Source organism: Nicotiana tabacum, chromosome 18 (genome assembly GCF_000715075.1).
Source record: "Nicotiana tabacum cultivar K326 chromosome 18, ASM71507v2, whole genome shotgun sequence".
In the NCBI taxonomy this organism is placed as follows: Eukaryota; Viridiplantae; Streptophyta; class Magnoliopsida; order Solanales; family Solanaceae; genus Nicotiana; species Nicotiana tabacum.
In genome coordinates this window covers 38847543-38870657 of record NC_134097.1, presented here as the reverse complement: position 1 = coordinate 38870657, position 23115 = coordinate 38847543, and the positions used below count along the sequence as shown (strand labels likewise).

The 23115-nt window shown below is 38.5% G+C and overlaps 1 protein-coding gene across 1 annotated transcript; it reads left to right on the top strand.

The window, feature by feature from the left end:
- The first annotated feature begins 382 nt into the window (after nucleotides 1-382).
- Nucleotides 383-22390, top strand: LOC107816065 (ADP-ribosylation factor-like protein 2). Its single transcript, XM_075236785.1, has 6 exons — nucleotides 383-521; nucleotides 3405-3488; nucleotides 3596-3706; nucleotides 5653-5815; nucleotides 20996-21076; nucleotides 22145-22390. The coding sequence occupies exons 2-6, from the start codon at nucleotides 3424-3426 to the stop codon at nucleotides 22280-22282; spliced, it is 558 nt and encodes a 185-aa protein (XP_075092886.1). The 5' UTR covers nucleotides 383-521; nucleotides 3405-3423; the 3' UTR covers nucleotides 22283-22390.
- The last annotated feature ends 725 nt before the right edge of the window (nucleotides 22391-23115 follow it).

Genomic DNA, 23115 nt, shown 5'->3' with positions numbered 1-23115 from the left:
ATTCCTCTTTTTTCTTTATACATTTTTGATGTCCTAAATTTTTTTTCTTAGCTCTCCATTTGAGGTAAAATTTGTGCATGTCAATCTGAGGTTTGTGTGTTATATACTATTATTGCACATTTTAATTGAACATTATGGGTTCAAGGGTTTTGAAATTTATTCGGAATTCTACCATAATTTGATCGAGGATTTTGAAATTTATTATTTGTACTTATCTGACTAATTTTTTTTTTACTTAAGTTCCTATCAAATCTTTTATTTTTTTCACAATTTTCGTCAATCTAGCCGTCAGAGTTGATTAAATATATGTGAAAAATAGGATCAAGTTGCTCATAAGTATATTTAAGGGACTAAATTAAAATCTACCCCAAATCATTTTTGTCATTATGTCCAATAAATTACATATCCGAGGATCAAAATTAACCTCCCACGTTACTGTTTCTCACTCATACATTCAACTCCGCTCTGGCGAAGATTTTTACTTCTCAAAGCTCGCCGGCGCTGACTTCCGCCTGAAACCGGTTGGCTTCTTGTTTCTTTTTTATTTCTTTATAGGCTTTTCCCTTTTCATTCATTTCTTATTTCTCCTTCATTCTTTTTTTGTGAATTAACCAAACACTTACTCTAATTGTTTTTCCCCAAGTGCGTGGTTTTAACTAGGGTTTGAACGAAAATCATTTTTAGTTTTTGGATTTTTTTTTGAAATTTGCGTAGTTCTTTCATTGTTTTTTCTGACTTCTCTTTGTTAAAGAATTAAGCTGGTGAAATCTGCTGTTAATTATGGTTGATATGTTTGTTTAGATTACGAGAATTTCATTTTATTTCTCTTAATTATTTTGTATTGAAAATGTGTGTTTCAATTGTATATTCTGGTACGCACGATTTGAATTCAAGCAAATTCAAAACAATATGCCAGATCTGGTTTGTGAATTTTCAGTGGATGAACAAGTGATTCGTGTCTTCATAATCTCCTCCACATTATGTGTAATTATGCACATAGTCATACCTCTTTCTTTGTAGACTATGTTTCTCGCCACGCCTAACAGTCCCCATTGAAGGATGTTTTTCGCCAAGAACTCTCAAACGTCCCGCCTTTTCCAATTAGGTTCTTAAAAAGCTTATGTTCTGAGTCTCAAGGATCCAGTATTTTTTTCCATTTGGGTTCTTGAAAAGTTATAGGAGAAAAGCTTATTGACTGAAATCAGGTACTGGATGTGGATGCTTAGCAGTGATTTTCCTCGTGTTTGTTCCATCATATAAAGCTACATATATTTCGAATTTTAGTATCTCATTTGATGTTTGGCTTTTCATGGTCAGAAAATCAGGACATAATATTGTTATCTGGGTTTTTCATTAGCCCTTTGTTCATTTACCCTTTTTTCCATGTTCTATATTCTCTTGCATTTTGATGGATATAATATTGCTAACTTAAACAAATTTTTCTTCTAATTTTCTGGCTTTTGTGCTCTTCATTTGCTTGCATTTAAATGGATATACTGAAATGACTGCACTTTTACTAGTTTTTTTTCTTTTCATATGTGTGTCCCTTATGTTTATCAATGTTTTCTTTAGCTTTTTTGCGCTGAATTTTGGGATACGAACTGCCCTTTTGTGGTGGAATTTTGCTTGTGAATTAGTCAGATCTATTTTGTGCTAGTTATTTGTTTGGTTTCTTAAAGCATTGGAACTTAATTATCTACAAAATGCAGTTTCTTTGCTTTTCTTAGATGTTATTATAGAGACATTCTTGCGCCTCCCTTTCTATGCCTCATTGATCCATCAAAACTGGGGTTGTTTTTGGTTTTATTCTCTAAAACTATAAGGTCCGGAAGATCTTTCACTTTTCTACCGTCACCAAATACAGATGTTTTCTAACTTGCTTTTACATGGGGGAGGGGAGGGGAAAAGAAAGATTTTTGTTACATTTTTTGCAAATGGTATCGAAGAGCAATATGTTCAATGGCTAATGGAATGATCTTTTTGATCCTTTAGGTCACTGTTTTAAGTATTGTATATTTGGATTGATTCTGAGAAGGAAAACTAATCTACCTCATTTGATATTTTATGAAAGATGAAAAAGAAAAATGAAAAATTAGCGGAGAGAATTTACTGTCACATAGTAGTTTGTTTCCCTTATATATTATATAATGAGCCAAAACATATCATTGGACATCACTACTGTGACAAATTAATTACTTGTCTTATTTTTAGTGCATGTCACATACGCCTCGGTAAGGAGGTGGGAGATGTTGACATTGGAGGGCCTTATGAGAGGTAGAGGTAGGTCGAAGAAGAGTTGGAGTGAGGTGAATAGGCATGACATGGCACAGCTACATCTGACCGAGGACTTGACCCGTGATGGGAAGGTGTGGAGGTCGAAGATTAGGATAGTAGGTTAGGTAGTCTAGGTTATTCATACCGGTAGTGTTAGTACGTACTCTCGCATTTGGTTGGTAGTAGGCTTTTTGCATTTTGATCTATCTTACTATCTTGTTATGTATTCTGCTTTTACATGATTTTTTGGAGTTGTCCCGTCTTGTTTCTTGTTATTATTGGGGTACCTATGCTTGCCTGAGCCGAGGGTCTATTGGAAACAACCTCTCTACCTCCACAAGGTAAGGTTAAGGTTTGCGTACACACTACCCTCCCCAGACTCTACTATGTGGGATTATACTGGGTATGTTATTGTTGTTGTATTTTTAGTGTGTGTCACGACCCAAAAATCCCAACCACGGGCCCTGACATCTGTTTGCTAGGCAAGCCAACATTAGCTAAACAGTTATTCAATTTAACAATTTTAAAAGCAGATTATTAAGAAATAAAACTGAAATACTTTGAAATACATAATAAATCCATATACGTTGTCTAGTCTAACCCCAGAAACTGGTGTCACAAGTGCATGAGCTGCTAAAGTACTACAAACAGGGTCTGAAATAAAATACATCTGTTCGAAACGAAATCAATAGTAAAACTGATAGAAATAAACAATAATCGATCATCAAAACTCAAGATTTCAACTTTGAAACTCATTTTTCCAATTTTTCACATAATGCGTCTGAACGCCCTCGGGTCACCCGGGACCCCAACCAAACATGCGTACAAGTCCAAATCATTATACGAACCTACCAGAATCGTCAAAATACCGATCCGAGGTCGTTTACCAAAAGCGTTGACCGTGGTTAACTCTAACCTCATTTTAAGACAAAAATCACATTTTCTTCAAAATTTCACATATAAACTTTCCGGAAAATGACACGGACCACGCACGCAAGTCATGAATCATCAAATAAAGCTACAGGAGGTCTCGGAACATAGAAAAAGAAGCTAGTATTCAAAACGATCTATTGGGGCGTCACGTTATGCTACATGTCAACTTCTAATAATGAATGTCAAACTTTTCCTAGGAAACTAGGAGCAACCACGATGGGACTTCTCAGCATTATTCGAAAGATCAAGCGAAAAGAAAAGGAAATGCGCATCCTTATGGTGTAAGTCTACGAGCTAACACTTCTTAACCTGTGGCATTTGGGAATTATGTATGCATTGTTTATTTATTTACTCTTTGTTTAATTCTGTTTTTCCGTTTTTCCTATAGGGGTCTTGACAACTCTGGTAAAACAACCATAGTTTTGAAAATAAATGGGGAAGACACAAGTGTCATCAGTCCGACCCTTGGCTTCAACATCAAAACTATCATGTATCAGAAGTATGGTTTCTCTGTTTCCTTTTCTCTGTTTTCGTTTCTTAGACTTCCTTGCCTCTGTCCTGCTTCAATAAAGTTTCAATAATATGTTGGTAATTACTTATTGTTGTTACTCAGTTACCGTAACCTACATGTCCAAGATGTACTTTGTCACGCAATGTTTATGTGGTTAGCTGGATATTTTGATTATTTTATTCCACTAAATTAGGATGGACTCATTTAAATGGACCAGTCTGAAAAATTTCTATTGGAATGAAATGAATTAGTAAAAAAGTTTCTTGTTGGTCAAGAAAATTTCTACAGTTACTTATTAAAAAAACCTCGTTGGTCACATAAACTAATCACTGAATTGGAATAACAATCAGGTGAATATCGAGAAGGCGTACCACTGAATCATCAAGTTTGTTCAGAAGACATCATCACATACTCTTAGTTAATTTTTACCTTTGAGTTACCTTCTAGGGCCTTGGTTTGTGGTATTGATCAATTAACTACGCTTTAATCCCAAATCAGTTGGGCTCGGTTGTATGAATCGTGTTATGTCATTATTGTTAGACTATGTCTATATTGTCCATTGACCTAAAAAAACCGTCCTTTTTTTATTATGCTCGGTTTGGCTATGTTTTGCAAAATAGGTGGAGTTCTTGGTTTTATGCTGCCAGCAGTGTTTTGGATAGCGTGCAGCGACAAATAGCGACGAGGGCCTGCTTCACTGAGCTCGCCTTTTTTGATGTGAAGCGACAATTTATACAAAAATAAAATATTGTATATATATATATATATATATATATATATATATATATATATATATATATATATATATATATATAATTAAACACTCAATAGCAATAATATATTAATAAATATATCAATTCAAAAATTAAAAACTCAATAGATAGTCATAGTAGATTCATAAACTAAAACAAGCAACATCTATATGCAATTAATTCTGCTCTATAAGACTAACTGAAAAAAAAGAGTAAATTTTAGGTTTGATTTGAACTATGAAGTAGCTCTCTGTCTGACTGCCTCTGCCCGTATCCAAGATTAAAAAAACAGAGCAAAAAAAAAAAGAGGAGAAGAAGAAAAAGGAATGGAAGAAAGAAAGAAATAAAGATAGAAAGAAAGCTAGCTCCAACCTCAAAGAACTCTATGCTGCTTGCTCGAACAGCAGAGCCAAAAAAAAGGAAAAAGGAAGAAAGAAAAAAGAAAGAAGACTGAAGATTGAAGAAAGAAAAAGAAATTGACAGCGATGGTCGAAGAAAAAAAATGGACAGCAGAAACTAGAAGAAAGGAGAAGAAGAAATAAAATGGACAGCAGAAACTAGAAGAAAGGAGAAGAAGAAATGGACAACATATCTGATGTCGCTGATGAACGAAGAAGAAAATGAAATCCCAAGCCCTAATATTTAGTTTATTGATCGAAAAAACAAATGGCGTTGATGGTTGTTGAAGGAGAAAGAAGTAACAAACCCAAGCCCTAATTTGTATTTTAATCGGTGTTTGGTGCTGCCTTTTCCTTCTTCTTTTTTTTTTTTTTCAAAATGCACTGCTACACATCGCCTCGCGCATCGCAGCGCCTCTCGCTACACAGGCAGAGGCGCTTGCCTTTTTGAAATCGCCACGCAACAGAGCAAAATGGCGCCGGCAGCTCGTATCGCATCGCCTCACGCTATTAGCGCTGAGGCGAGCGCTATTTACAACACTGGCTGCGAGACATTAAAACTTATGGGGCTTACTCAGTGAAGTCCAGAGTCCAAGCAACTAGGTTAGATGAACTTCGCTGAAGCTAACAGAGTATGACAACTTGTAATTTATGTCTTTGAAATTACTATCTGTAGTGCTTAGATCATTTTAGTAGTTTAAATGCCTTCTGATTGATTTTTGTCGGAATTGAGACTTCTTCTAAAATTTCAAAATAGTTGATAGGTTAACTTGACATTCTGCAGGTATACCCTCAATATTTGGGATGTCGGGGGTCAGAAAACGATTCGTTCTTATTGGAGAAACTACTTTGAGCAAACTAATGGCTTGGTGTGGGTTGTGGATAGTTCTGATCTGAGAAGGCTAGATGACTGCAAATACGAGCTACATAATCTTCTGAAAGAAGAGGTACATATCATACTAGTTCTCTTTTCTGTTGTTGAACCTTCATCTACTCCCTGAAGCGAAAACTCCAAAAGTATTTGGATTTTCAGGGTGGTTTATTGATCCAATATTCCCTTGTCTCTTCTCTGAACCAGTGTCCTCATTTGTTTTTATTAAGATTTTAGCCATATGAAGTATGAATATGAATGCATATATTGAATGCATATTGGTATGTAGATCTGGACATTGAATAATTAAGACTATTTGTTTTAACATCTGAATACGTGTAATTTATCTATATTTAATCATAACAAATAGACAATTCAAATAAAAATTGCTTAAATATTATTTCAATAAAATACTGGAGAAAATACTAACTTGAATTAAAATTACAGTTATTTGAGATAAATTGAAGTATTTAAAGATATAAATGAGTATTTTATATTGATCCAATTATTAAACTATCTGAACTATAAATAAAATTATGTATCAGTAACAACAATTTCTGTCACAAAGAATATGCAGATTTAAATCAAATGTTGTCGGTGCTATCATTTCATTCTCAAACTTCATCATTACATCAAGAACCTCATGAAAGTACTTGTGAACCGTTTACCGAAGAATGTTGAGATTTTCTCTTTAATAACCACAAAATACTCATTCTGTCCTATAATGTTGACATAGCCGAACATATGCATTACGCGTCATGCACATCAATTCTATACATTGTCAATTACAGCCCGACAGTAGTCCAGATAAGGATGATGTTAAATCTTGATTTCTTTGATCACGCTATAGTTTAAAATTATTTCTAAGGCAATACAAGCACATCAACAATGATATTTGATCGTCGATATCCATGTCGAATATGTTTTAACAAGAAGAAAAATCAATAAACAATAGTAAGCACAACATGGTATATATTGTAGAAACATAAAAAATTAAAGAAGCACAATAAAGTGATTATAAAAATTTATTCTATACTCATGAAGCATAACAAGGACGGCAAAAGTGTATTTGACAAACAAAATATGTTCAATAAGCATAATATAGTATCACAAAGTTCCATAGTAGATACTAGTTGGAAAATAAATAAGGAAAATGCTAAATAAAATCAACATCTAATATAATTCCAACTACTTAGCAAGATCAAAGCATTCCCATTGTTTCCCACGGTCGTGACCCAACTTTCTAATCTGTCGACCTCCATTTTCATCCATGCTTGTCTATAGCTATCACCTTCACAGAGTGTGCCAACAGTTGCACTATATAATACTCCGTTCCAATTTATGTTAACCTGTTTGACTGGGCATGAAGTTTAAGAAAAAATGAAGACTTTTGGAATTTGTGGTCCTAAACAAGTCAAAAAGGTGCCCATAGTATTTGTGTAGTTATAAAAGCTTCTCATTAAGGGTAGAATTGTAAGTTTAAGCTAAATTGTTTCTAAATTTAGAAAAGGGTCATTCTTTTTGGAACGGACCAAAAAGGAAATAGGTTCACATAAACTAGAACAGAGGAAGTAGTTCTTTCCATCCAAGTCCCTCTAATTTTTCCATACATTCCTCAAAGTAAGGCGCACTATTTTTTTTAATTAATAGCCCCAAAGCAGTACTCATCTTATCATCAGTTTCCAATTGAGACGATGTGCTCTTTCATTTCTTTCCCGCATTTTTCCATTCTATTGGAACTGAAGATTGAGATGGAGAATTAATAGAAATTCCATTATTTTTGTCATGTAGTAGAACTTTAACATCATCAAGTATATCTATATTAGTAGATAAAGATGAGACACTATGTCGGGGAGTTGTATAGCTGGGACTCCAACCAAACCCTCAAAAGGTGCTGTACGAAGATCCACGAAGGTAGAGGTGAACTCTTCTGTGTTTGGGCTTTTGGATGAGCCTATATCCAAATATGTAAGGTCATACTTTCAATATATACAGCTCAAACCATTTATAGAAAAAGAAGCATTTACTAGATAATGAACTAACCTTTATGTACTCATCCTACTCACTTTCAGACATTAGAATGGTATTGGTTATTGGATCATAAATATTGGCGGTCTTTTTAGTTATTGGCAACCAAGCTTGATACTTTTCTCTTAGATAACCATAAGATTCTTCATTTGCTTTTGGTTAATTTTAAAACCATGAGAAGTTTCTAGAGCTAGCTTAACCTTGTTCCATGAATCTGACTTTAAATTTCTTCCAAGTCTCCTGTTTAAGGATACTTCTTGAATACAAGTTTCTAATAAAGTTTTTACTATATCCATACATCTCCAACTCTTAGATTTTCACTAGATTCCATTTCTGAAATATGTAATTTTTATGATTATTGCAGATAGACTAACACAAACAAAAGTAACAAAACAGAGCTAATTAGGGAAAGTCAAACTAAAAATGAGCTTTATATTTAGAATATAGAAGCAAACAAAAATTTACTAGTAGTCTCTCACATTCTTGCGCTTCTTTGCTAGACTCACTATACCATGAGAGCTTAAGAAAATAGAGAGCGAAGGATGTATGGTTTTTGTTGTTGAGAGAGAACACAAGATTAAAAAAAAATAGTAGTCTTTGCTGAAAGCTAATATGAAATAGAGGATTAAAGAGTATGAAGAAGAGGGAATGATGTAAACTTTGAGTTAACTGAATTCTTCATATATAGATAGCATCTCTCTGCAAACTCTATATCAATCAAGTACCCCCAATACTTACGAAGGAAATCAGACCCGACAACAAGAGAACTATTGTAATATTAGATTATAAAATTCATATACCCATGAAACACATGGAATACCCATATTTCCAACTATTGAAATATTGTTCATCAAAGAAAGCCTAACATGCATATAAGATTTCTGCTTCTTTTGGCAAAATACATACTTTACCAATCGACCTTGTACTCAAATCCCTCTTACACACCAAAACTTTTAAAAGTGTGTCAGTTACACACCTCTTTTGCCATGTGTCACATGCGTGTATTACACATAAAAAAAGGCGCGTGAAAACTAAAAAATTCACTTGAAATTTTTTAACTATTTCCTTTTCAAATTAAAGAAAAAAAAATATAACCCATGTCTTCTTCCCCAACCACAAACCCCAACTTTTCCTCTCTTCCCCCTCTCCCGTTTCGTCTTCTTCCCCAACCCCATCCTAGTTTTATCGACCCTTCATGTTTTGTCTCTCCAACCCCCATGACTAAGAGGAAAAAAAAAAGAACATAGGAGCTATTGGGTCTTGTAAAATCACCATTATTAACTTTTTGAAAAAGCTTGAAAATTTAGTCGGGTTTTGTTTATTTCGATGTTCCATGACCTAGAAAATTAGTTTAAATTCATGTGTTGAGTAATAATTTACTTATGTAATTAATTTTGATAAAATTTAAAAAACACCATTAACAAGTTTGAAGTTTTGGTTTGAGCTTGAATTTAAAATTTGTAATGGATGTTGTTAAACTTGTTAAAAATTGGCAAAGAATTGAATCTATAGTTAGGGAAGAAGGTTCTTGTGGTGGAAGAATTGGTGGTAATATGATGGTGGTGGAGAAGATGATGGGTTGGGAAGATGAGGAGGGGGAGGGGGGGTTTCTTTTCTGTATCTTTTTTTCTTTGGGAAGATGAGAAGAAGGGGTTTTGGGGGAGGGGCAGAGGTTTTCTTTTTAGTTTTTTTCTCTTGATTTGACACGTGTCAGATGTTGATTGGTGCGTGTAAGAGCAATCTTTAAGCAGATGTGGTCAAACACCGAAGTGGTGTGTAATTGACACACCTTTAAAAGTTTTGATGTGTAATATTATTCTCGTATTTGTGAGAATGGAGAAAATATTATTGATATTATTCTCTTATGTTAAACACAATACAATGAGCCCTATATATATATATATATATACATACATAACATGTCCTACTCCTAATACATATGGGATTAGGGTTATTTACTCCTATTTACATAACTATTCTAACACTCCCCCTCAAGCTGGTGCATATAAATCATATGTACCAAGCTTGTTACATATGTAGTTAATACGAGGACCGGTGAGGGACTTGGTGAAAATATCTGCAAGCTGATCATTCGACTTCACAAACTTTGTAGCAATATCTCCCGAGAGTATCTTTTCTCTGAAAAAGTGATAGTCAATCTCAATGTGTTTAGTTCTCTCATGGAACACTGGATTTGACGCAATATGAAGAGCAGCTTGATTATCACACACAAGTCCCATCTGACTAATCTCACCAAATTTCAACTCCTTGAGCAACTGTTTGATCCAAATTAGCTCACATTTCGCCATAGCCATCGCTCGATATTCTACTTCTGCACTAGACCGAGCAACCACATTCTGTTTCTTGCTCTTCCAGGACACCAAATTTTCTCCTACTAAGACACAATATCCAGACGTAGAACGCCTATCAGAAGGTGATCTTGTCCAATCAGCATTTGAGTATCCAACGATCTGCTCATGGCCTCGATCTTCAAACAATAAACCTTTGCCTAGAGCTGATTTTATATATCGAAGAATGCGAACAACTGCATCCTAATGACTATCACACGGAGAATCCATAAATTGACTCACAACACAATCATGCCAAATTCCTGGATAACTGTGCTAAACTTACCAAACCAGGCTCGAGGAGACTGCTTTAGACCATAAAGTGACCGGCGCAAGCAACATACAAGGCCACGAGACTTCCCCTGAACAACAAACTCAGGTGGTTGCTCCATATAAACTTCATCCACAAGGTCATCGTGTAAAAAAACATTCTTAATGTCCAGTTGATAGAGGGGCCAATGACGAACAACAACCATGGATAGAAAAAGGCGGACTGATGCTATCTTAGCCACGAGAGAGAAGGTATCACTGTAATCGAGCCCAAATATCTGAGTATATCCCTTGGCAACAAGACGAGCCTTAAGACGATCAACCTTACCATCCGGACCAACCTTGACTGCATACACCCAACAACAACCAACAGTAGATTTACCTGAAGGAAGATGGACGAGCTCCCAAGTACCACTCGTATGTAAAGCAGACATATCGTCAATCATAGCCTGTCGCCATCCTGGATGAGACAATGCTTCACCTTTAGACTTAGGGATGGAAATAGAGGACAAAGAAGATAGAAAAGCATAATAGGGTGATGACAAACGATGATAACTCAAACCGACATAATGAGGATTAGGATTAAGGGTGGTCCGTATACCTTTCCGAAGTGCAATCGGTGTACTAGTAAGAGACAAGTCCGTAGGAGGAGCAGGGTCAGGTGCAGGACGTGAATCAGCTGGGCCTGATGCTGGGTGCGGACGACGATGATATGTCAAGAGTGGTGTTCCTGTGGCAGGGAGTCTAGGAGGAGCCACACTAGACTCCCCAACGGTTGGAATGGGTAAGACTTCTGTAGCGGAATGTGAAGGAGGAGCTATAGTAGGCTCCTTAAAGGTCGGTGTAGGTAAGACCTCAGATATATCAAGGTGGTCAGAAGAGGTAAAGAAAGGTTTAGACTCAAAAAATGTGACGTCAGCGGACAAAAAGTATCTACGAAGATCAGGTGAATAACAACGATATCCCTTCTGAACACGAGAATAACCAAGGAAGACACACTTGAGAGCACGAAGAGCTAACTTATCTTTCCCAAGGGCTAAGTTATGAACGAAACAAGTGCTCCCAAAAACAGGAGGGGAACAGAGTATAAGGGTGATTGGAGAAACAATACTGCATACGGTATCTGATTCTGGATGGGAGAGGAAGGCATCCGATTAACTAAATAACAAGCTGTGAGAACTGCATCGTCCAAAAAACGCAACGGAACATAAGATTCAATGAGAAGTGTGCGAGCAATCTCAATGATGTGCCTATTCTTTCTCTCTGCAACCCCATTTTGCTGAGGGGTATAAGGACAAGAGGTCTGATGAATAATTACTTGAGAAGTCATAAACTGTTGAAATTGAGAGGATAAATATTCTAAGGCATTATCACTGCGAAAAGTGCGAATAGAAACACCAAATTGATTTTTAATTTCAGCACAAAAATTCTGGAATATAGAGAACAACTCAGAACGACCTTTCATTAAGAAAATCCAAGTACATCTTGAATGATCATCAATGAAACTAACAAAATAACGAAATCCCAAGGTTGAACTGACTCTACTAGGACCCCATATATCAGAATGAACTAAAGAAAAAACAGACTCTGCATGACTCTCAATACTACGAGGAAAGGAGGCTCGGGTATGTTTCCCGAGCTGACATGACTCACACTCTAATGTAGATAAACTAGACAAACTAGGCACCATCTTCTGAAGCTTGGATAAGCTTGGATGTCCTAAACGTCTGTGAATTAGGTCCGGAGTATCTGTAACTAGACATGCCTTGGAGGAATTGAGTGAGTTAAGGTAGTAAATGCCTTCTGATTCAAGTCCTGTTCCAATCGTCTGCCCCGTACTGCGGTCCTGCATAATAAAGGAATCATCAATAAAATATATACCACAATGGAGGGCACGAGTCAAACAACTAACAGATGCAAGATTAAAAGGATAGCCAGGGACATAGAGAACGGAATCTAGAGTGACAGAGGGTAGGGCATTTGCTTGTTCAACTCCTTTTGCTTTGGTTTGAGACCCATTGGCTAAAGTAACAGTGGGACGAGTCTGTGAATACGCAATATTTGACAAAAGTGATTTATTACCAGAGATATGATCAGAAGCGGCTGAGTCCACAACCCATCGTCCAAGAGTACTAGACTAGGAAACACAAGCAAAATAATTACCAGCAATAGAAGTATCAATCTGAGCAACAGAGGCTATTTGTGGAGATGTCTGCTTACTTGCTCGATACTGAAGGAACTCATTATACTCCCCTTCAGATAAAGAAAAACCCTGGTTACCTGTAGTCTCAGTCTGAGCAACATAAGCATTTTTGGGTGGGTGACCATGTAAAGAATAGCACACGTCACGAGTGTGGCCAAGTTTATGATAATAAGAGCACTTGGGTCTAGATCTTCCAAAACGACCTCTTCCTCGTCTATTCTCCATAGTATGAGATGCCCGATTGTCCACTGACTAGGATACGAGGACAGATGAGTCAAGTGTCTGTGATGAGCTCACTGGGTGACTTGGTGTTGCAGCAAGGCGAAGTAATCGAGAGAATAATTAATCAACTGTTGGGACAGTCGGACCAGCCAAAATCTGGTCACGTACTGAATCAAGGTCATTAGGGAGAACATCGAGTGTAAGAACTAAAAACATCTTCTGTCGTTGCTCTTGTTGCTTTTCAATACTAGCAGAAACTGGCATCAATGTCTCAAATTCTTCCATGACTGCCTGTACTTGTCCCAAGTAAGTAGACATATCCAATTCTTGTTTCTTCAAGTTTGTCATTCACGATATTACATCATAGAAACGAGATATGTCATTAGTGTATAAATTACGAGCCTTTTCCCAAACTAAATAACATGTTTGGAATGGACGGAACAAGGGCATCAACTTGGAATCAATAGATTGCCACAAGATACTACATAACTGAGCATCAACCTTCTCCCACAGTGTTTTGGCCTTTTCATCACCTTCGCTAGCCTTTTTTGTTAAATGATCTTGAACTCCTTGACCTTTACACCACAACTCGACAGACGAAGCCCAAGCTAAGTAGTTTGAACCTCCCATTAAAGGTTCTGAGGTAATCATAACACCAGAACTGCCAAAACTCGGGTTTTTAGACCCGAAAGCATCCACTCCCAAAGACATCGTGAAAACTCGCTGGAACAGATGAAGGAAACGCTGTTTTTGTCGGGAAATTACCGTAGCTGCCGGAAAAAACTCAAAGTGGTCGGAATCAAACGAAAGCAGGATGGGTAGGGTCGGAATTAGTAGCCGACCCAATTGTTCTGAAGATCCGTCGTCAAAAAATGGCCGGAAAGGGCTCCACGCGCCGGTGCGTGAAGCAGATCACGCCGAAAAAAAAAAATCCTCCGGGCGGCGCGTGGCGGCGCGTGAGAGGTTGTCTGCCGGAGGTGTTTGATGGGGTTTGGTCGCCGGGGGTTGGGGGATGTTTTGGTGGTGTTGGTTTTTGCATAACACCGATGGAAATTGATTTTTTTCGAAAAACAACCCTAAAAGGTCGCCGGAATTGATGCATGACGACTGTTTTGGGTGGCTTTTCTTTCCCGGATGTTTTCTCACTGCTGCTATAATACCATGTGAGAATGCACGGGGAGAAAATACTATTGATATTATTCTCTTATGTTAAACACAATACAATGAGCCCTATATATATATACATTAACATGTCCTACTCCTAATACATATGGGATTAGGGTTATTTACTCCTATTTACATAACTATTCTAACAGTATTTAAGAGGTGTGTAAGAGGGATTTGGGGGGACAAGGTCGATGGGTAAAATATGTATTTTGCCTTTTCTTTTCTATTAGAATTTCTTTCCATCAGGGTAACATATATGAGGTTTCAAACATATCATTTAAGGCTTTAAGATTTCCAACATATCTACTTCACAACTATTGAAGTTCTTTTGCACTTCAATGAATCAATTAAGATTTGGGTAACAAAATTTCTTAGAGTTCTTTATAAAAGCAAGCAGCAACAACAACAACAACCCAGTAAAATTCCACTAGTGTGGTCTGGGGAGGGTAGTGTATACGCAGACCTTACCCTTACCTCGAAGGAGTAGAGACGTTTCCGAAAGACCCTCGGCTCAAGAAAACTAAAAGACAAAAGGAGACAATATTAGTATCACCACGGAAAGCATAAGAAAAATAGGAACATGAAATCCAGAAGAAAGATGCAAAGCAAAAGCGATAACTAATAAACATGTCATGCATTGAAAAGCGAAATAGTAAGACACAACATTGCCACTAGCTATCTTAGACAAAAACCTACCAAACTGGTCTCATAAAGGTACGAAGTGAAGTAAGACTCGACTATCTCCTAACCTACAACCCTAATACTCGACCACCACATCTTGCTATCAAGTGTCATGTCCTCGAAAATCTGAAGCCTCGCCATATCCTACTTGATCACCTCTCCCCAATACTTCACAGGCTGCCCTCTGCCTCTTCTTGTGCCCTCCACAACCAGCCGCTCACACCTCCTTATTGGAATATCTAAGTTTCTCCTCTGAACATGCCCGAACCATCTGAGTCTCGCTTCCCGCATCTTGTCATTAATGGGAGCCACGTGCACCTTTCCCCGAATATCATCATTCCTAATCTTATCAATCCTAGTATGCCCGCACATCCACCTCAACATCCTTATTTCTGTTGTTTTCATTTTCGGTTATGTGAGTTCTTAACAGGCAAACACTCGGCCCCATACATCATGGCCGGTCTAACCGTCGCTTTATAGAACTTACCTTTGAGTATTGGTGGCACTCTCTTGTCACACAAGACTTCAGATGCTAACCTCCACTTCATCCATCCTATCCGAATACGGTGTGTGACATCCTTATCGATCTACCCTCCCCCTTGGATAACCCACCTAAGGCACTTGAAGCTGCCTCTACTTGGGATGACCTGTGATTCAAGCCTCACATCCACGCCCACTTCCCCCCGGCTCAGCGCTGAATTTACACTCCAGGTATTTCGTCTTCGTCCTGCTCAGTTTGAAACCCTTAGACTCAAGAGCATGTCTCCTACTCTCTTGCCTCTCGTTAACACCAGCTCGCGACTCGTCAATCAGAACTATGTCATCGGCGAATAGCATGCACCATGGGACCTCCCCTTGAATATGGCGTATTAACACGTCCATCACCAGGGTGTATAAGAACGGACTCAACGCAGAACCTTGGTGTAACCCCATTACAATCGGAAAATGCTCCGAGTCGCCTCCTATTGTCCTAACCTGCGTCTTAGCACCATCATATATGTCCTTAATCGCCATAATGTAGGGAACCAACACACCTTTTGCCTCCAAGCATCTCCAGAGAATTTCTCTAGGAACCTTGTCATACGCTTTCTCTAGGTCAATAGACACCATGTGCAGATCCTTCTTCCCCTATCTGTACAATTCCACCAACCTCCTAACAAGGTGTACTTCGGTAGTAGAACGACCCGGCATGAACTCGAACTGGTTGTTGGATACAGACACTATCATCCTCACCCGCGCTTCAACCACCCTCTCCCACACTTTCATGGTATGACTCAATAGTTTGATACCCCTATAATTGTTACAACTCTGGATATCACCTTTGTTCTTATACAATGGAACCACCGTACTCCACCTCCACTCATCCGGCATCCTCTTCGCCTTAAAAATAACATTAAACAACTCAGTCATCCACTCCAAACCTGCTCTCCCTGCACGCTTCCAAAATTTCCACCGGAATCTCGTCTGGCCCGGTCGCTTTGCCCCTACTCATCTTACGCATAGCTCTCACGACCTCCTCCACCTTGATACGCCTGCAGTACCCAAACTCACGGTGGCTCTCAGAATGCTCCAATTCGCCTAGAACAATGTCCCGATCCCATTCTCCATTCAGAAGTTTATGAAAGTAAGTCAACTATCTCCTCTTAATTTGTACATCTTTCATCAATACTCTACCATCTTCGTCTTTGATGCATCTCACTTAGTCCAAATCCCGAGCCTTCCTCTCTCTCAACTTGGCCAGCCGGAATAGCTTCTTCTCCTCACCTTTTCCCCCAAGTTCCTTGTACATACGACCATAAGCCGCAGTCTTAGCCTCTGTGACCGCCAGCAACTTAGCTTCCTAACTAGCTACCTTATAGCTCTCCATGCACGCTCGCCTCTCTTACTCACTTATGCTCCCCACTAACTTCAGGTACGCCGCCTTCTTCGCTTACACTTTACCTTGGACCACCTTATTCTACCACCAGTCTCCTTTCTGCCCACCAAAGACGCCCGTCGAGACCCCTAACACCTCTCTCGCAGCCTCCCTTACACAGTCTGCTGTCGTTGACCACATAGTGCTCGCGTCACCACTGCTCCTCCAAGCTCCCATAGCCGACAATCGTCCCTCCAACTCTTGGGCTTTATCCTTAGTTAAGGCTCCCCACCTAATCCTCGGTCTTCCTCGAGCTTACCTTTTTCTCCTCTTTAATATAATACCAATGTCCATCACCAAGAGCCTATGTTGCGTCCCGAGTATCTCACCCGGAATCACCTTGCAATCCTTGCACAACCCTCTGTCATACCTAATGAGGAGAAGATAGTCAATCTGAGTCTTCGCCACCGTATTTTGAAAAGTAACCAAATGCTCTTCCCCCTTCGGAAAACTAGAGTTTGCGATCACTAACCCAAAATCCTTAGCGAAGTCCAACATCGAGGTACCTCCTCCGTTCCTCTCCCCAAAACCGAAGCCTCCGTGCACCTCGGCATAACCACCTGTGGTCGTCCCAATATGACCATTGAAATCCCCTCCTATGAATAGCTTCTCCGCAGGCGGAATCTGGCGCACAATCTCATCTAACCCTCCCAGAAGCGCCGTTTAACATCCTCATCTAGGCCTGCATGCTGCGCATAGGCGCTAACAACGTTTAGGGTGCACTCTCCAATCACCAGCTTAATAATCATCAATCTATCATTCTCTCATCTAACCTCAACTAATAATCATCAATCTATCGTTCACTTGTCTAACCTCAACAACAGACTCTCTAAGATCCCTATCCACCAAGATACCCATTCCATTCCTACCTCTCTGGACTCCTGAGTATCAAAGCTTGTACCCGTTCGCGTTCTATGCCCTCGACCCTACCCACCTTGTCTCCTGGACACATGCTATATTGACCCTCCTCTTTTGGAGAATCTTCGCTAACTCTATAGACTTACCCGTCAATGTACCTACGTTCCATGACCCAATTCTCAACCTATAGACACCCTTGTTGCCGTTACCTCACTTGCCTCCCGACCTACCCCTTAATCCTTGCCTACCTCCCGCTCCCCCCGAGGACATGACCTCACTCGACCATCCCAGACCACAACCACTATACCTATGGCAGACTAATGGGAATCACTAACACACACAAGGCAACAAACCAAACTAGAATAAGACAAGTTGCAACTACAGGCACACTAATACGGTGAATAAACTAATACGAAGTAAAATGACAGCAATTTAACTAACACAACAAAGGGTAAAAGGAAAACGGGTGGTACCAACTCCCGCCGCCCCTTGCTGACACTTGCTCGGGTTGTTCTTTAATGCTTGCACACGCACGTCCCGTTCTCCGCTAGTAGCCACGGGCTCTAACCTGAAATACACACAAAATACCATGAAGCCAAACAAAGGAGGGATGGGTTGTCACCGCTACCACTTGTGAGGCCCCACCTGTAGCACTGGAGCGCAAAAAGGATGAAATAAAACCTTAAGTTCATTTAAAAAACAGTCAATAATGAATAAAAACCGAAAAATTGTGCATATATACGCAAAATTATATATGATAATTGTCAGCATATATACGCAAGATCCACGAAAAAAGAAGAAAAAATCCACGGACAAAAGTAGAATCTTTTGAAGTTTGTAGGGATCGAATCAGTACAATAAGAACCCACAAAAAAAGGATATCTAAAACGCAAATAGAGCACCAATCCAAATATGAAGCCTTCAATTTCTATAAACAAGTTGGTTGTAAAACAGAGGAAACCCAGATCCAAAAAGCAAATACTAAAAAAAGGTAAAAATTAACGACAAAGAATGTGCAACAACGCCACTCGATACACTAATTGCATGAATGAAATAGAAGAGAAACAAAGATGAGAAAAATACCAGCGAAAGCGAGTAAGAAGATAGAGAGAGGAGAAGGGGAGATGAGGGGGGGGGGGGTGGTAAACTGTTGGAGGAGGTGGTCGCCGGCATCGGGAAGTCGCCGGAACTGGGAGTGATTTTTACCAATTCAATTCTTCGAGAGGAAAGGATTTGGGTAGCCGACTGATAGTTGGAGAGAGAGTGGAGAAGAAAGGTGTGAATTTTCAGTCGAGATGAAAAAAACGAAGCGTGAAGTTTTCGGAAATAAAAGAAGTTTTTTTAAAGGGTCTGAATGCTTTTAAGATTAGGTTATAGGTCTGACCGATTCAGACCAATTCACACCTATTCAGATGTTTTAAAAGTGAAAAACCAATGCACTTAATTTCAAAGCTAAATAGACTAACTCTCAATTCACACCTATTCAGATGTTTTAAAAGTGAAAAACCAATGCACTTAATGGGCTGAGATCTGGACCATTCAGATTCAGACTCCCATTAAGTGCAAAGAAATGAGAGTTGGTCTATTTAGCTTTGACAGTGTTCTATCCATATGAGTGTATCCAGGGGTGGGAGTCCTTCCTAAATTGTGCCAAGTAAAGGGTATAACTTATTACAATTTTTCTTGTTTCTATACGCCAATAGTTACATTTTCTTTTTCTTAAGATCTACATATTTATGTTTTTGGTTCATATTATCTGGGGAAGCACCACCATTGAATATATGCTTCTTCATTGGTTCTTTTACCTAATGAGACATTTCTGATTACGGAAGTTTTGTTACATCATGTGGTATGTTATAAGTGTTACATGGCGCAGCTTGAGCTGACCGAGGACATGGCCCTAGATAGAAGGGTGTGGAAGTGGAAGATTAGGGTGGACGGTTAGTAGGTAGTCGGGCGTTTTCCTTTGTCTTCCCTAGTTCGATAGTATTAGTGCTAGTATGGTATCCCTTTTTTCCTTAGTTTGCTATAGCCGCGTGTCTTGTTCTGTTACTACTTACCTTCGGTAATGACTTCGTCGTATTCTCGTGTGCTGCCTTGGACTTATCTGTCTAAATATACTATCTTGATATTACTTCTTGGTACTATCTTGCTATTCTTTGTTGTTATCTCCGATTTAGTTTTCTGACTATTTGTCTTGCTATCAGGGCTTCCTTCACCTTCTTTAGCTAAGGGTCATTCGGAAACAGTCTTTCTACCCTTCCAAGGTAGGAGTAAGGCTGCGTACATCTTATCCTCCCCAGACCCCACTTGGTGGGATTATACTGGGTAGTTGTTGTTGTTGTATTTTGTGTTAGGGGGGCAGAAGCTCTTGCTTCTTCATATGGAGTTGTTGATACAGCTTGTTCATAATTCATCAAAAAATACTGCTTGTTCCTTTTTAGCATGGGTTTAGAAGGCCTATTTCAAAGGCATCACTGGCTCGAACACTTGACACCTCTGCAGTGGGTACACTACACCATGCATGCTTATGTTTTGTGCCGCTAACCTATTTCATACTGTCAAGAAAAGGGGAATGAGTTTCTGTTATGGTACATAATACATGCTTATTTTTTATGCTGCATAAATATGCTATTTCTTAGTGGTCTATATGCAAAATTAGCGAGTCAAAGAGGCACGAGGATGAGTTTTCAGTTAATTCAAGTGTCAATGGTCATCCAAGCTCAGACTTTGCTGTGGATATGTTGCTAGCCACTGCTTATTATAACACTTAATTGAATATTTTGTTATTCTCGAATTAATTAGCATTAGCAATCATTTCTCATATCATTTTCTGGTGACATCCCTTTTTGCTGCTTAGTTCTCACCAGTTTATGCAGGCATTCCTCCTCTGGGGAGGTTAGAAGTAACAGATGGTATCTCTTGGTTTTGATGAAAATGGCAATCCTCCTTGACATGTTACTGCTTCCTTCTGCCCTCAGCCAAAATAAGCATACTAGTACTAGCTAAGATGTTGTCTGGAGACTTATTTGTTTGGCTAAGAAAATGACTAAATTGTTCGCAAAAACGTATTGCAGCTATTTTATAGCAGAGCTGCCTATGCAAAATTACCAATGCTAATCATTTAGTCACATTTTCCATACTGGTGGCACAATTTGCATTTTTCTAAGTGTCACCCATAGATCATCATGTTATTAACGGCAGGATAAGATAATCCTTGGTGTTGGCTTTTTTGGATTTGCTTGATGTATGCATTAAAGCTGTCATTTTAGTTAGCTTACCACATTGTTTTGTTTTTCATATTTCTTTTGAAGTTATTCATCTTTTGAAGCACCTCACTACGTGAAACCAGGAGTACCCTATAACTTGATTATTGCAGAAAATACTCTTTCATTATTGTTCATAAAGGTAACAGTTCATTTCTGGTGGTGGTGAGGCTTGGCATCCCTACTAACAAAATAGAGGGACAAAGAAGAAATTTGCAATCTTGAACTTTACCATCGGATATTATTTTACTCACTATTATTTGTTCAGTATCCTTCACTATTATTTTCTTTTTGGCAGAGGCTATCAGGAGCATCGTTATTGATATTTGCAAATAAGCAGGACATACAAGGCGCTCTTTCTCCGGATGAAATAGCAAAAGTAAGGATGCTTCTTATTATAACTTAGAAACTGTGTTGCGTGAACAATGAAGTGGAAGTGTGGAACTCTTATTCTTGAAACTAGTAAGGAATAGGGTGCTATCAATGATATCCTTAACAGTTAAGTGAGATTCTTTTTTGTTCACTTAAACTATATTTTACTAATAATGAAGTAAAGTTATGAACTGATTAATAGCTTTCTGCATTTTATTCAGCCAACCCTTCTGTTACACAACAGAAGAACGGTAGTCTTAGGTTATAGCCTTGACTATTAATGAGACGACTCAACAAATGCAAAAGCACTTACCACGTGCTTATGATGTTTAAGCCCGACTCAGTAACTATTTACAACTTTTTCCTTAGACTTTGTTGAAAGTGGATGGATTTAGCCCAGGAATGCTCTTTTGGGTCCATGATCAGTAAAGATCTTATGTTATAATCCAATGCAGCAAGGCAAAATGTAAACTTGAACTCTCCGGATTTATGAAGCAAGTATTTCATTTTATCAAATAAATAAAACTTTTCTCTGTGGCTTTGGAATAAGGGATGGTCTAAGTGCTGCAACTCCTGCTTTCACATTACTGTCTTAGTTATTGTCCTCTCCCTTAAAAGGCTGTGGTGTCTCATGAATCATGAAGTCTTACTTTGCTACATACAAAGAATAAATTGACCACGCGTCTTGAATGTGAGCTTTTCTTTTTATTGTTATTCTTTTTTTCTACAAACTTTATTCATTATGGCTTTTTGAACCATGTGTTTAAACTAAATGTACACTTTGCATTAAATGCTAGTTTTCCTCTTTTGATTTCTTTTGAGAGAAGCTTCATTGTACCCCTGTCGTTTAGTAGGTTTGCATTGTTAAGATGATTTCTTAATGTTTGGAAATCTAAAGCTCCAAATATGAAAACTGAAGTACTGAGAGATCAGGAAAGTAGCTTCTTTCTGGCCATGGTTAAGGAAGTATGAGTAGGTAGTGTTCAAATAACTTCAATTTTTCTTGTGTATGGCCATTTAATCCTAAAGTTCTGTTTACATTAAAACAGAGGGAAACTAACTTCTTCTGATTCAGGTGCTTAACCTGGAGGCCATGGATAATAGCCGGCACTGGAGAATCGTGGGATGTAGTGCATACACCGGAGACGGGCTACTTGACGGATTTGATTGGCTGGTACAAGACATTGCATCACGGATCTATATGCTTGATTGAGTAAAGTTTACATTAAAATTTTGATTCGTTCAAGATAACCTTTCTAAACACTATTTTATGTACCATTTGGAGTACATTTATGGATATAAAGATCAAATTTCTGTGTGAGGACATTTTGCTCGTGTTATTGCTCATTGGTGCATTGCTCAAATCACAGTAATAAGTGAGGAAAATTCTTTTAAGACCTTCCCAATATGGCCAGAGTATGTTATCCACTGCCCCCCTGCCCGTGTCATATTGGAGCAGGTTGCACGAGCTTTTTCTCTGGAGGGAGTCGGAAGGGAGCTTTTTAACCCCTCTTAGTTGGCTTATCCGGCGCAAATCCGAACTGGTTGGGCTAGTGGGCTTCAGATATCGGGAGCTTTGCACAAATAGGATACTTCCACGCCTAGATCTCTAGGCTTTCCACACGATATTGTGCGTGATCTTGATTTTTAGGAAATTACATGCTGAGATCTGCAAAAATAAAGTCCAAGATCTGTGAGAAATGTACCCAATATGTCTATGAATTGGGTTGTCAAAACTCTCAAATTGCTTCATTAGTCAGCGTCGATGAGACAATTTGTTGGCTAATTTCGTCAACAGATAATGAAAATAGAAAAATTATACCATTAGAACAAAAACTTCTAATTAATCAATCTATGATACGAAAATTCAAGCATCTGTTTATAACCATCGCTATTAGCAGTCCAGTAGCACAGAAATATAAACTTCTGATGGATATTTTCAATAATATCGCCACCCTTAACAAAAATAAGCACACCAACTTCTTTTCTATTTGAAGCTTGAGAAACAAATAGGACTAAGAAAAGCACTTCCACCCTCATACCTTG